This window comes from Hordeum vulgare, chromosome 2H, assembly GCF_904849725.1.
Source record: "Hordeum vulgare subsp. vulgare chromosome 2H, MorexV3_pseudomolecules_assembly, whole genome shotgun sequence".
NCBI classification, from domain to species: Eukaryota; Viridiplantae; Streptophyta; class Magnoliopsida; order Poales; family Poaceae; genus Hordeum; species Hordeum vulgare.
Window position 1 is genome coordinate 635,943,874 of NC_058519.1, and position 15,784 is coordinate 635,959,657.

Sequence of the window (15,784 nt, forward strand, 5' to 3'; positions counted from 1 at the left end):
AGGGTTAAATCTTTTCGAAAAGTCGTGCCCGCGGTTATGTGGCAACGTGGAAACTTTGTTTAACACTGGTTCTAGATAACTTGAAGTTAACTTAATTAAAATATGTCAACTGTGTGCGTAACCGTGAATGTCTCTTTCGTGAGTTCCTTCTCCGGTCGAGGACACGGTGGGGTTATGTCTGACGTAGGTAGGTGTTCAGGATCATTCATTTGATCAACAGTAGTTCACGTCCGCTATGCGTAGATCTTCCCCCTCTTATTTCTGGTACTCGTAAGTTTAGCCATCAAATATATGCTTAGCCGCTGCTGCAACCTCACCACTTAACCATGCCTCGCTCATTAAGCTTTGCTAGTCTTGATACCTATGAAAATGAGATTGCTGAGTCCCGTGTGGCTCACAGATTACTACAACACCAGTTGCAGGTATAGGTAAAGGTCACTTGACGTGAGCGCGTTGATTGTTCATTTGGAGTTGCTTCTTCTTCTTCTTCTTCATCGATCTAGGATGGGTTCCAGGCCGGCAGCCTGGGATAGCAAGGATGGACGCCGTTCTTCTTTTGTCGTTTGTTTTCGTCCGTAGTCGGACCCTGCTCTTACTCTTGATGATTATGTAATGTACTGATGTGACTCTGATGTAGCTTGTGGCGAGTGTAAGCCAATTCTATATATCTCTTCTTTTCAGTACATGTACTTGTGACGATATCCATTCTTGCGACACGACGTGATGCGCTTCTATCCCTGACGAGGCCCTCGTGCCAAATTGAGGATAGGGTCGCATCTTGGGTGTGACATGTCCGACGGTTGTAAAGCGTTCAAGTGAAGGTACAATCGTCGGAGGGGAAGAGTAGGACCAGGGCCGGCCCTGAGGGGGGCGGGAGGGGGGGCCTCGCAGGTATGTGTGAGCATGTAGGTGGAATTGCCATTAAAAAGCTCTGGAACTTGTTCTCTGTCTCGAGGAAGAAGAAAGTTGAAGCGTTATCTCACTTTAGCAGGCTGGACTTTGGTCTTTTTCTTTATTTAGCAGTTTGGGCCTTTATCCGTTAGTTCGCTAAAAAGAAATTGTGGTGCATCATACAAAAGGCTGGCTGGTTGGGGCAGAGGCCACACTGGTTAAGCAGAGTTAAAGAGCCCATTATTTGAAGGATGAATCGGGATCAATTGATTTTATTTTGCGTAGGCATTAACATCAATTGTACTAAAAAATGACCCCCTAGCTCAAAAAAAGAGACCCCCTACCTTGTATTAGTACTAATTCAAATATATTTTAAAGCTGATTTCATACTATTAATCGATGGCTGATGTTATATTAACCTTTGTTAGTCATGTATGTTTTCTATATCCAACTTCGAGTTTAATATGTTCGTACAGGCACATTTTAGTTTTTTCTGGCTGATTACACATTTTAAATCACTGGATGTTCATCGCTATCGTTCACCGTGTGAGAAAATTTGTTCATTGTGCGCCATCGCAAGCATAATTTGACGCATAATAAGTTGTTAACTGCAATTTGGCTTGATCTCATGTGCGACTCTGTCGACCAATGCTTGATCTACATTGCCTCTTTCTAAAGATGACCAATCATCGTCACCGCCCGGTCACGTCAAGAGGCCGAGTCGAGACTACACCGCGCCTACCGGTCACCGTAACTAAAATATTTAGATAAAGTATGTCTATTATTCTATCTTTTGTGATAAAAATATCATTAGTGATTTTGAATCTTTAAGTAATATTCATAAATTACTTGACAGCGATATATTTTTTTGTGCATTAAAAATGTTTTGATAACATTTTACATAGACATATATTGATCATTTTTATGCTTATATTGAAGGGCCCGTGTTTTGATTTCGCCCCTGGCCCCCAAAATCTCAGGACCGGGCCTGCCAGATTGATGGAGTTCCTGACGGCACTCCAAAATCCTGTTGTCTCATATAATATGCTATACAGATTGATGGAGTTCCTTACACTTGCAGTACCAATCCTGTTGTCTCCCAGGATACGGTAAACATCTAGCCATACAGAGATGTAGCATTAACGTTCCTGCATTCAGCCCTTCAGCATAAGACTGTCCTGTTTTCGGAGGTTTAGCAGAACATGAGCAACTAATGGATTCATGGCAAACGCACTGATGAACTTGGAATCTCATCTTAGAGCAACACCTAATTTTTATTTTATTTTCGAAACTCCCCTGAGGACCTGGATTGCTCAAAAAGAAGAACGGAGTTAGGATCCTACTATATAAAATAAGAATAGTGCAACACCTAATATATACATACACACTAAGTTGCAAGTCCAAAAGGATCCTACTGTATAAACCGATCATTTGGTTTCTCAGCTTCATCAGCTACCGTCGCCCCATCTTTGCGCCATGAGTTCAGAGCATGCTTGACTGACAGCCAAATTTGGCTAGCCAACGTATTGGCAACTCCAAAGCTTGCCAAAAATTGCCAAGTTTCGAGAGGTTGGCAAAGGAAGCTGGTTGCCAACCAAATGGTAGCCAATATTTTGGCTTGCCTACATATTGGCAGGCCAATTTTTGGTACCAAACCAAGCAGCAATTTCTCCCTTTACAGGATGATCCAGCCACACCGCCAGATCCCCTCGGCGTAAATCCAATACACTGCAGCATATAGCACATAATCGTAAGAAAGAGTGAATTTCATGAAACTACCCATTTTATTGAGACAGACGATATAATGTATATTTCATGAAACGGCTTCTTATGCTCCCATTTTCGCAAAACCCAACTTGCCATGTTTACTGACAAGAGCAACACCAACACCCTGATGGTGGTTTCTTTTGTTGAGACCGTCACAGAACGCTTTGCAGCGGTGGATGGGGCCTCACTTTCTCACCATGGTTCGGTGTGTGTTGGTTATGTCAACGACGAGAAGTACAGTATCACGCTCTAGAGATGCTGCCTGGCCACAAATCGTTGTCAAGAACAGAAATATATGGCTTAGGAATGCCGTTTATCTATAGTTTCAGTAAAGTATGTGCGTTTCTAGACCTGCTGTGATGATGAATTCAGTCAATGCTGCTCTCCTGCCAGGGCTGTGGAAGCAATGTAATGATCTTATAGTTCATGAGCATGTTTGAAAATTGGTAGTGGATATGGCCTAGGATTACTAGGCATTATTAAAGATTGCAAGGCAACTGAAGATGCTAGATGCTGGACAAGGCAGAAAGTCTGAAGCCATGTACCACTACCACTAGTCCATTACCAGTCGCAAGACCAAAGGCAGACAAGACTAGTCGGCCCCAGATTTTCTCTCTCTGTTGCTGTTCTCAGACGAGGGGCAGCATATCATTTTGGTTTCTCGTTGTTTTACTACTGTTAGCAAAGCTTAATGGCCATGCTTAAGGTTATGCATGTGACCAATTGAAGCCGGAAGATTTCCTTTAATCAATACCAACATAACCTAACACTTGAAAACTGAAGGTAAGCACCTAAACTAACCTCTTCAGATACATCAATAACACCATCTTCGACTTGCTTGTATATTGTTTCAGCGGTCATGATGAATGCCTGCACTACATTACATAACGATGTAAAATAATCTCAAAGGGAAAAGAAAGTGTAACTGTACCCAGTGCACAAGGGATAAAAACCATCACCTCCTCAACATCTTATGTGGTTTTTGCCGAAGCCTCCATAAACACCAGATTGTGCCTCTTGGCGAACTTTCGCCCTTCCTCGTAGCTGACAGCGCGTATATGAGACAGATCACATTTGTTTCCGATCAGCACCAAATGTTACGCCGGCTCTCGACAGCTTTCTTGCTCTTGATAGCCATATGACAATATGATCAAAAGTCTCCCTCCTGAAGCAGGGCCAGTGAAGCGTGAAAACCATCACATGCACAAAGCTAACATCATAACAGATGTATTATTGACAACCCATTGAGTGATCGAGCTACCTTGTGATATCATAAACCAGAATGATACAAGCAGCTCTGTAGTAGCAGTGCTCACTAGTAGCAGATACGAATGTTTCCCGGCCCTCTTGCAAAGAAAGCAAGACAAGATATCGTAGTACGAGATGAATATGCTTCACAACATGAGATTCAACAAGCATGGCATGCACAGAACACCATGAAAAAGGCATGCGAAAGGATCACTTCATTGTGTTTTAACAACACCATGAAATTCAACGAAGGAAGGAAAAATATATAACTTCGCACGCACCGTGTCCCAGATGTAAAGCTTGATGCGCCTGTCGTCGACGGCGATGGTGCGCGTGCCGAACTCGAAGGCGATGGTGCGCTCGTGCGCCTCCGGTAGCGCCCTGTCCGTAAACTGCGGCTCCAGGCACGACTTCCCGACGCCTGCAACGGTTGATAGATCACCGTCAGCGCCACCGCGATTCGCCGATCATGCATGCGTGACGGGAGGGGCCGGAGCGGCGGGTGCCGGATTAGAGACGGGTGAAGACGAACGTCGATCAACCTGGGTCGCCGATGATGGTGTACGAGAAGATGTGATCGATTTGCATCTTCAATCGCGGATTCGATCGCGGCGAGCGGCGAGCGGCGAGCGACGGTGATCCTCTGTTTGGTGGATGGGATCTGAGAGTTGATCCGATTGGTTGGGGGCTAGGTTAATACAGTACTAGGTTATGTTAGCGCATCTCCAACGGATGGCTTCGCCATTGCCGAGCAGTGTGGGGGGAAAGGGTGCGGAAAAATATTTGGTGCGCCAAGATTGCCGGCCTGTGCGGCAAGGTGGTGCGGAACTCCGGTCAGCTGCTCCGCCTACCCTGTTTGGAACCATTCAATTATACTCCCTCCGTTCCTAAATATAAGTCTTTTTGAGATTTCATTAGAAAACTACATACGGAGCAAAATGAGTGAATCTATATTCTAAAGTATGTCTATATGCATCCATATGTAGTTTTTTAGTAGAACCTCTAAAAAGACTTATATTTAGGAACGGAGGGAGTATAATTCAGTTTTTATAATTTATTCTGTCTTCTAACAGGACAGATTATGGTTTAGATTATAAAAACTAGATGGATAGATTATTAAAAACTCACAATCTACTCTACCCCAGCTAAAATCAGATTATGGATTGCTAATGACCCATTATCATTGTAAAGTTGGAGATAATTACATTTCTACCACCGTCACACTCCTCTTAAAAAAAACAGAGGACATATAGGTCATTATGCAATGTAAAACATGTATTGCAGTTTATATAATCTGGCATCCAAACATGTCCACCTAGAATATTTTTATAAACCAAATTATATAATCTATCTTCATAATCTATTATGGTTCCATCAGGGCCTTATGCAACATACAATTGATATCATAATAAATATAGCGCTAATTCCATATAATCCAGTTTTTATACCTAAGGCCATATAATCCAGTTTTTATACCTTATGCAACATACAATTGATACCTAAGGCCCTGTTTGGAACCACTCAGATTATATAATCCAGTTTTTATAATCTATTCTGTCTCCAAACAGGATAGATTATGGTGTAGATTATAAAAACTAGATGAACAGATTATTAAAAACTCATAATCTACTCTACCCAGCTAAAATCAGATTATGGATTGCTAATGATCCATTACCCTTGTAAAGTTGGAGTTAATTACATTCTTACCACCGCCACCCTCCCCTTTAAAAAAAACAGAGGACAGACAAGTCATTATGCAATGTAAAACCTGGAATACAGTTTATATAATCTGGCATCCAAACATGTCCACCTAGATTATTTTTATAAACCAGTTTATATAATCTATCTTCATAATTCAGATTATCATAATCTATTGTGGTTTCAAACAGGGCAAGACACAAATAATATCCTACTTCCTTCGTTCCTTAATACTTTATCCGTTCCTAAATACTCCCTCCGTTTCTAAATATAAGTCTTTTTAGAGATTTCAATAGAACACTACATACGAAGCAAATTGAATGAATCTACATTCTAAAGTATGTCTATATGTAGTCTTTTAATGAACACATCTAAAAAGACTTATATTTAGGAACGGAGGGAGTATAAATTATTTTAGAGATTTTACTAGGGGACTGGATACGGAGCAAAATAAATGTATCTACACTGTAAAGTATAACTATGTACATTCGTATGTAGTCCTTAGTACAAACTTTAAAAAAAATTATATTTAAGAACGAAGAGGGTATAAGTCTTTTTAGATGTTTCACTAAAAGACTACATACGAATGTATATAGACATAATTTAGAGCATAGATTCATTCATTTTGCTCTGTATGTAGTTCTTTAATTAAATCTTTAAAAAAAACTTATATTTAAGAATGAAGGGAGTATATGTTACCTGCATGGAATAAATATAAAGTGTAATATTAACATGCATTGCACATACACGTTTACTAATGGATTGTTAGCAGGTGAAGGTGATGTCCACGGACAAACAAATACCATGGTGTCGAAGATGTCCTGAGAGTTTTAATCCCTCAAATTAAAGGATCGCCGTAGGGGAAAAAAATCCTAAGGTGGAATTCCTTTGAAGCAATGGAGCTCTCTTATGCGCAATGTTCTGCCAACGCATATGAAGGAACTACTGTGCAGCTGCACCATCAATCCTGTTGCCTCACAGAATACGGTACACGCAGCTTGTCACATATAGATGCTTGACCATTTGTGGAAGCAGGACTGGTGTATTTCCCTACTATACAACCCTGTAGTCTCAGAGACTAGGGTACATACAGATGTCTAGCATTAAAATATGACTGTTCCGTTTTCAGGTTTCGCAGAACACGAGCAGCTAATGGGTTCATTACAAAAGTAGGTTTCGCATGAAATCTGGATTTCATCTTCGCTAGCGCGACACCTAATACATACTACTCCCTCCGTTCCAAAATATAAGACCTTTTAGAGATTTCATTAGAAGACTACATACGAAACAAAATGAGTGAATTTATACTCTAAAATATGTCTATATACATCCGTATGTAGTTTATAGTGTAATCTCTAAAAGGTCTTATATTTGGGAACGGAGGGAGTACACGCTAAGTGAACTTGTCCAAAAGACCAAAGGATCCTACTGCATAAACTTAAGATTTCACAGCTTCTTCAGCTTCCATCTCCCCGTTTTCTGCCATGAGCATTCTGTACACCCTCCTAGAACACACTGATCCCACCTTTCTGCTTTCCTCGCCGAGGCTATCTTCGCACTTCAGGTCCTGAAGCAGAAGCTCCTTCTCGCGATTCTGTTACATAAACCGAGTTATGACCACATGAAGGCATTACAGTCAAGCTATTGCACTGTACTTTGGAACGTGGTAAGAGGCTGGCACTCACACTTTTATTGGGATCCATGTATACTTTCAGAAGAGACTTCATGGTACTGTACTTCTTCCAGATTGCAAGGGCGAACCTTGGCTGGACTTTGGGGATAGCTAGTAAGGACATAAACCTGCCGCAGATGAGAAGAATTAGCATACAGTACAAACATGTTACTCTGCTCTAAAAGTTGGAAGTTAAAACTGACGAGCTAACAACTACAATCAAACTAAGGTTCGATGGATAGTTGGAAGCTAAGACAAGTTTTGTTCATGCTTAATATGGCCACAACTAACCTTAAGCAAATTACGTCAGCCACAAAACACTTGCTCATTACTACCTCTGTACACTAATACAAGACATTTTTTAAATTCAAATTAGTTTACAGAGGGAGTAGCATTTATTGTACAAAAGTTACACCATGTGACTGAAGGTTTATCTATTTATTTTATACCCTTGTCCAATACCGTTTTATTGTACAGAAGTTTAATTCATTTGTCATATTAGTTTATAACTTCAATCAGAATTCATTTTCACAAAAGGAAAACAATCGTAAGAATTAAACTGCAGGTAACACAGAAAGTGCTACTTACAATAGATCAAAAAACAGGAACAGTTTTCAACTTAACAGAAAAGGAAAAGGTATAACACAGAACATTAAATGGAAACGTAATTCAGTATATACTTCTAAGCACAACTTACCAAGCATCTTTCTTAAGCTGACCTTTATCCACAAAACTCGTCGGGATTGTCACACCATTAGCATGCACAGATAACCATGACAAAGGTTTCCTGTGGAACAGTCAAACGGAACATTACTAAAAAAACATGGAACTGCTATAAACAAACCAGCACCTAACGGGGATGAAAGTTATATTTGAATTGAACTACCTGACAGTTTATATTGCATCACACATTTGTGGGCATTAGGAGGTATATGTTTCATATTTTTTTACTTTGGAGGGAGAGCAACATTTAGTCAACACAAACTGGCTGCTACATGGAACATGAAGGTCACAATGGAGGAGCTATAACAGAGATCAGAAACAGAAGCAATGTGTTTTACTGTCTTTCTGTAGAAAGTTTACAGTGATAGAGGTGTGACTTAAGTGTCTACAGGAACCTTGACATACTTATAACCTGATCTTGTCAAATGAACGACCAGTGACTCACAAAGTAGCACGTGAACTGAAATTAGTGAGACTGGAGTCCAAAAAAAAAAGGTACTTCCTCGATCCATTATAAGTGCCGTGGTTTTAATTCAAATTCATGTACATCCATCTGTATAGAAATAAAATGACTGTCTTATAAGCAGTCAATACTAATTTTTACTATATCAATAATACCAGAATCTGGTACATTGTGTATAAAGGTATACCATTACTATGATTGAATTGGTCTGATATAGAAATGCCCGAATAGGAGCAACCACAGAAAGCAATTAAAGAATAGGGAAGTAAAGAAAAAAAGATAAAATTGCAAGAAAGAGCAAAGACCATCCTTGGTTAAACATCCTTATATCTAAAAATGCAGCTTACCTGAATTTGCATTTTGCAAGACTAGTTGTCAAACCAACAACATGCTCTGCAAGTTGATCTCCATTTGCGCAATCCTTGGAATGGACCCTATCGTAGTGTGTTACTAATTTGCACAAAACCTACAAAATAAATCCATTACAAACTCTAGCAAGAAAAGTTCAGGGAAAAACTAATACAGTTGAAGACTGACCTGCTCCACACGTGGACGTGTCCATCTACTAGAACTGTCGGAATTTTTATACTGGCTTTGCTCTCTGAAATGCCAAAATAAAAGATAGGGCATTTTAGCAAGATTAAGCTGCGGAAAACTGTTATACTGTCTGTACCTAAAAGTTAAAACTTTAGAGGAAATATTGAATAATATCATGCAGAACAAACAATGCAAGTCAGTTCTTTTCCTTTCCTAGTCATTTTTATGTATGCATGATGTTGATTATGGTTATACAATAAATAGGACAAAGGACATTACAACCAAGCTATCAGTGGCACGGAAGTAGCAGTGGGGAAACCCCCTAGTGTATAGTTCAGGTGAGCACACACCAATGAGGGAGAAAAAATAGCATGCCGAAGCTACAAACAATGTTGTCAACTACTTTCTGCTGTGCACTAAGAACTATAGGTCATTGGGAAAGAAAAGGAACATATAGATAAAACAATAAACAGTTGGCATGGTAATTCAGACTTAGAAGAACCAACCTATCATATATGTATTTCGTCAACTTATGAGTGACATAGCAAATAGTGAATGTTGGATAGCGATTTCGAGCTTCAAGAACATGATCCAAGAACTTTCCACTGCTTATAAGATCACAGAACTCCTCAGCTTGGAGCACAAATAGGATATATGGCTCCAATGCTGGCTCCTGCATAAAAGACATGTCACTCTTAGGATATATATCACCATAATGAGGCCATGGTGTTGACATGTGCACAAAGATATACTCCCTCCATTCACTTATTTGAACTAAAACCACATCACTTATTTATGAACGAAGGCATTACCACTTTAGGACATTCATGAGGTAGTCACAATAATATTGACTTTTCCATTCCATGTTGTCTTGGCTCTATGTCTTGTTGCAATTTTGCGGCATAAGACCATGTCCAATGCAAGGTGCTTGTGGAAACGAACCAGTTTTTTCTTAAGCACCAGTGCTTATTTGTATGCTGTAGAAACAAGCACCCGTGCTTAAGCAAAAGAGGGCTTATTTTTATAACCACCTCTCTCAGCACCTTGCATTGTATATGGCCAAATGATACTTCTTCCTATCCCTCCAAGGATCCAATGTTAACAGCAATGAGATGAAAGGCAAGTGTTTTAATCATATTATAACTTTACATTTTACATGGCATTACAAGATGTGTAAAAATCATTCATTTGTATTATAACATGCTTCTCTTATAACTTGAACATTGGATAATCCAACTGGCGTGGAGAATGAGTTGCCTACCTAAGCCCAGAATTTTCCTGCCAGACACATATTTTGTGCATGTTTTTTGTAGATTTCCCAGGGTTTGGTCCCATAACATAATTCTTACATTAGATTTCCCAGGGTTTTTTGTAGATTCCCCCTTTTATCAACATATTATCCGTGAGAATTCAATTTGCCTCATACAACAAGCTATGGTTGAACGGTTCACAATCTAGTAATTTAGTATTGAGCACAAGTTTTCAAAAATACTACCACAAGGACACAAATATAAAGAATATGATCAATTTTATGTTGTGTGTAATGAAATATTGAAGAAACTGAAGTATGAATTGGGCATGAGCTAGCAGAATTGATAGTTAGCTACATGACTAGCACCATCTTAAATCATAAGCATGTTTATGTCAGAGATCTGTAAGGATAAATCTAATCACTTACCAGGCATACATAAATTTTGACACAAAATAAGCAAATGGTATTTTTCCCTACAATAAGTATTACCATTTTAGAAATGCATGTTTGTTTAGCATCAACCAAGTAATAGCACAGAAGAAAAAATTAGGTCACTGAGCCAATACTAATATGAAAGTCTGAGTTCTGGGCTTCTGGCGCTGGGTCACAAATCCTTATAAACACCTGACTGAAGGAAGCATGCATCACAATATGACAACTACCGTATGACTGATAAGCACCTGATCACTTTGAGAGACCATCTTCCACAAAATTGATCCGCTCATTGGATTACGCTCAATTTGATAGGTGAGTTTCTTTTCTGAAAACATTGTCAGGAGAGCACCTGGTTGAAAAGGTCCAGTTATCGCAGCAGTCGAGAAAGATAAAAACAATGCACGATAACAAATATTGACATGGCATTTTGATATAACTAGCTTGATTTGTGATGATACCTGCGATTGAGCCAGTTTCTATGACCTTTGGGTCGATCTTGGCAACAATAGTAGATTCTAAAGCGCGTTTTCCTGAACCACAGTCTGCTTTTTCTTTGGTCAACTTCTTTTGCTCTGCTTGTTTGATTTTATCAGCTTCTTTTTGCTTCCTTTTTTCCTGCAAATAAATAGCACCCTCTCAATATTTTCTATTCACTGTCAAGCACCACAACAAACATGTTCCTCTGAAAAATACTTTAGAAGCCAAACCTCTCGCTGTCGTTTTTTCTCTTCAACCATTTTGTCTTTCTCCTCTTTATTTAGTCTCTTACGTCCCTATATAATGCACAAAGGCCTCTTATTTAAGTTGCATCTTTTGTGAAACTGAACTAATAAATTACATGCTCAATCAGCCAGACCTGTTTTACCGTTCTTTCGTTGATCGGTTGTGCATTCTCTACCATGTTGTGGTCAACCTCTTCTTGAGAAGAAGAATTTCCACCGGGTAAAATCAACTTGGCCAATGGATCTAAGGTCCCAAAGTCATCCAACTCATCATCACTGTCCAGAGATATTGGACAAGAAGCTCCTGTAAGGCACAAATAAGAGCTACTTGGTTACTCCTACAGAATTGTACGCAAATTATGACAAGTCCAGACACCAAAACATGCTTCGTGGCTTCATCTAGCAGTTCACGAGTTGGCATAGGGTGTCTCCCACATAAGAAAAAAAATAAGAGTATAAATTAATCTCTCTAGGGGCTAGGAGTTGAAATTCTTGGTTTTGGTGTAAATAGGATAGAGGTAACTAACAATAAATAGTATATAAGTGAGCGCCTGGATAAGTGGATATAGGTGTAAGTCTTATCAATGAACCAACGTGTTATCCAGAAGCCAGATATAATAGAGATGAACTTGAGTGGTCAAGAAGGCCAATTATTCTCCATGAACTCAATACATGATTAGCAATTTGAAGTTTCCTTGGTCAGTTAAGTCATCGAAAGAATTTGTGGCTATTTGTCATGCATACAACAGATGTTGAAACAAATATTGACCAACAAATCAGCACAAACTACGCAGCAGAGTGAACAACACGTAACTTCTCTATCTGGTTTAGAAATTACCAGTCTCAGTACAAGCATTAACTTCCACAAATCACCAGCGCAGTCCAATATACTCAACAGTTTCAGTTGTATACTACTCCCTCCATTCTTAAATATAAGTCTTTTAAGATATTTCACTAGAAGTCTACATACGGAGCAAAATGAGTGAATCCATACTCTAAAATATGTCTATATACATCCGTATGTAGTCCACTAGTGAAATCTCTTTAAAGACTTATATTTAGGAACGGAGGGAGTAGTACACATTAGATCCATTTAAATGCCTGCCTCTCTTGATAATGAGAGCTAAATGACTTGCATCCTAGCGCATGAGTAGAACTAATTCGCATCAATTTTGCCACACAGCAACTTCCATAAATAAAGCAGGTGCTCCTAACTCGTAGTGATCGCCACTCGGTTCTCAGATCTAAAGAGGGAAAACGACTATATGGAAGCTTAAGTCGAGAAACTTCACCAGACGAATCGTGCCGGCGGCCAGTCGAAGAGGGGCCTGGGACACTGGAAGGCCGCCCACTCGAGCGCGGGGTGGCGTACGCTGGTGGTGTCGCCGCGACAGCAATGTCCGGGATCTCCGGAACGAACGGCGAGGGAGGCGTGTCGTCGAGGAGGAGCATCGGCGTCGGGGACGGGCGCCGCTTCGGCAGGGGAGGGGTGTCGTCGTCGAGGAGGATCGGGGCCGCAGACGCGGGCGCGCCACGCTTCGGGACGGCCGGGGAGGGGGTGAAGGCATCGAGGAAGTCGAGATAGTCGGGGCCCGCCGCGGTCGAGGGAATGACGCGCCGCTTCGGGACTGCCGGCGAGGGGGTGAAGGCCGCGAGCCAGTCCGCTGAGTCGAGGTCCGGGACCGCCGCGGTCGAGGGAGTGGCGCGCCTCTTCGAGGCCGGCGGGGAGGGGGAGAAGGCCCCGAGGTAGTCTGGGTAGTCGTCGGCTGCCGCGGTTGTGGGAGTGGCGCGGCAGCGCCTGCCTGAGAGGAGCGTGGGAGGGGAGGCGGGCATGGATTCGTCGTCGTCGTCGTCGTCGTCGATGATCTCGACGACCGGGGCCTGGGGCGCCATTGTCGGTGCCGGGGTTGGATTTGGGGATTGTGGGGCGGGCGGTTTCTGCCGAGACGGCGGGCTTTTCGATTTTTGGGGGTTTCGCGGTTCGGTGGCTTCTCTCAGACGGCGGCAGGCACTTTGGAGTTTGTTTTTTTTTACGGCACGCAGGCACTTTGGAGCATACCTGTCCCAACGGCCGGTCCGGCACGTGGTAATCGTGCCAGGCATGCAAATACTTAGTGGATCGTATATAATTAAAATAAAGTGAATCCTCTTAACATGTAATTATGTCATTTCAACACGCAACTATGTAGCCCTCAAATAAAATATGTAACTATATACCAGAAAGGGCTCATCATAAAATGCAATCACGCATGCAAAAAGACTAAGGCCTCGTTTTGCTTAAAAGAAGGGAAGGAAACACATAGAAGTATGGAAAATTCATATAGTAGCACCATGCAAGCCTTTGGTTCAAAGGAGTGTACCAAAAGAAAAATGGAATAAACTTTCCTTTGGTCTCCGTCATAGACCAAAAACTTTGGAAAATTACAATACACTTTGGACCTCTCTTTCAAATTCATATGTGAAAAGATTGATATTGTGATCCCTAGTGGCATAACAACATGCTAATTAACTTTCCATGTGGTTTGACATTGATTTGACTCAATTCATAAGGATTCTTGTGTTTTTCCTATTCCTATGAAGCAAATATCCAAATTTGCAAAATCCATACATTTTTCAATCCTCTCTTTTACACATGCATTTTCTATCTAGTTCATGTGTGTGCTTTCATTTCCAAAGGAAGCCTAAATGTTTTCATTATATCATGTTATGTACACTACAATAAATATTTATAATTGTACAATAATCATATGTATTTATAGTTTTTGTTCTTTTATTATTAATTCAAATATATTTTTTTGAACGAAAGGGGTTTCCCCCCGCCCCATCTTTATTAAAATGAACCAAACACAAGTCTTCTACAGCCAATACTCCAAACATAAGATCCACGATATTACAAGACGCCAAACATTTTTTTCATGCTAGACAAAGCTCGAGAAGAGACATCAACCGGCAAGATCAACATCAGCCACCATTTACTTAAAAGCTAGGTTTCCTAGTCCCTCTCCCAGATTCACCTCCATGCGATCCGAAGAAGTTCCCCACGTCTCTTGTCCAGTTGCCTGATGAAGCTCCGTAGCAGATTTACCTGAGCACCGGAGAACAAAACCTTCCATTGGTTGAGATAAATATCCAACTTTGCAAGAATGCATTTTGCACTTCTCCGGTTTTCGCCCTGAAAACAAAACTCATTTCTAAGTTTCCATATACTCCACAAGGAGGCAACAATCACCATGTTAATCACACAATTATTCTTATGATTCTTCCACAGCACAATAATATCGTCAAAATTTAAAATATCTGGTTTATAAAGTGTCTCCGACACGAAACCCCATAACTGTTTAGATACTATGCAATCGAAGAAAAGATGTACTGTCTCCGTACAACTACAAAAAAGGCAGGTATCATCCTCAACAGGTTTGCGTTTTTCCAAATTATCCCTCGTTAAAACATTAATTCAAATATTCATGTACATATAACCAATCTCACTGAAATATATGACAAGCAATTTCCATGGCAACACGCGAGCTATAATCTAGTCTACTTTAGGGACATAGTATTACGTAATGCATATCTTGATCCATGCGATGGTTAGGTATTTGGAAAAGAAGATTCCTAGTGTGAACAACAATTATAGTGAAGAAAGGGGAACACATGATAATCAAACTTAAGCACTCATAAAAGAGTTTGAAAATGCAATAAAGTTTCTACTCGTTACACTTCTCCACTTATCCTGAAAAAGCAAACAATGTGACACAAACATTTAGTGGCAGACTTACATCTACAAGTGGTGGTTCATGAGGCGTCCTTCAAGCAAATGATGTATGACTATGCGAACATATATAATGTGAAATGTAAACAATGTACCATCCTGCATGCCATGGTGTGGGTTGGGGCCAATGCCCCCCCCCCTCCCCTCACACATATGTGGTTGGTTTGTCTTGCTAATATTCTAAGACAAGGGCCCTGATTGGATCCTAGGATTAGAGTTAGAGTTGGTTAGATTGAACTCATCTAACCCTCAAATATTCAAACAGATGGGTTAGAGTTGGTTAGATGCATCTAACCCATCCAAAACATCTAACACACCCAAGAGGTGCTTTTTTCGGTTAGAGTTAGGTGGGGCCCAGAAAAAGTTAACTTTCTCTCTCCCTCCACCACGCAAAATCCTAGATAAAGGAGTCAAATGATTGGAAAAAATGCATTTATTGGCAATCTAACCCTTCGATTCAAACACCTCTTTGGTTAGAGTTAGTTCAGGATTAGCCTAGAGTTAGAACCTAACTCTAACCTCTAACCGAGTTAGAGTATCCAAACAGGACCAAGATCCAAGAAATATCTTCTACTTTATGGTCTGACACAACTACCGCATCAAACGC

At 40.6% G+C, this 15,784-nt stretch overlaps 1 protein-coding gene and 1 long non-coding RNA gene across 3 annotated transcripts; both read right to left on the reverse strand.

The window, feature by feature from the left end:
- Positions 1-2,146: 2,146 nt before the first annotated feature.
- On the reverse strand, positions 2,147-4,310 carry LOC123431043. The gene is made up of 4 exons (XR_006623014.1): positions 3,920-4,310; positions 3,618-3,823; positions 3,460-3,528; positions 2,147-2,619 (listed from the first exon to the last, which is right to left on the reverse strand). It is a non-coding gene; the product is annotated as an uncharacterized LOC123431043 (long non-coding RNA).
- A 2,634-nt stretch (positions 4,311-6,944) lies between these two features.
- LOC123428153 (crossover junction endonuclease EME1-like) lies at positions 6,945-13,371 on the reverse strand. Of its 2 annotated transcripts, none has more exons than XM_045112321.1 (11): positions 12,701-13,371; positions 11,552-11,712; positions 11,394-11,459; positions 11,145-11,301; positions 10,932-11,035; positions 9,506-9,672; positions 9,000-9,063; positions 8,810-8,928; positions 7,974-8,063; positions 7,290-7,404; positions 6,945-7,198 (listed from the first exon to the last, which is right to left on the reverse strand). In XM_045112321.1, exons 1-11 carry the CDS (start codon positions 13,299-13,301, stop codon positions 7,043-7,045), a joined length of 1,800 nt encoding a protein of 599 aa, XP_044968256.1. In that variant the 5' UTR covers positions 13,302-13,371; the 3' UTR covers positions 6,945-7,042. The 2 variants fall into 2 exon arrangements, with proteins under 2 accessions (XP_044968256.1, XP_044968255.1); XM_045112320.1 differs by having other exon boundaries at positions 11,543-11,712; positions 12,701-13,369.
- Between the last annotated feature and the right edge of the window lie 2,413 nt (positions 13,372-15,784).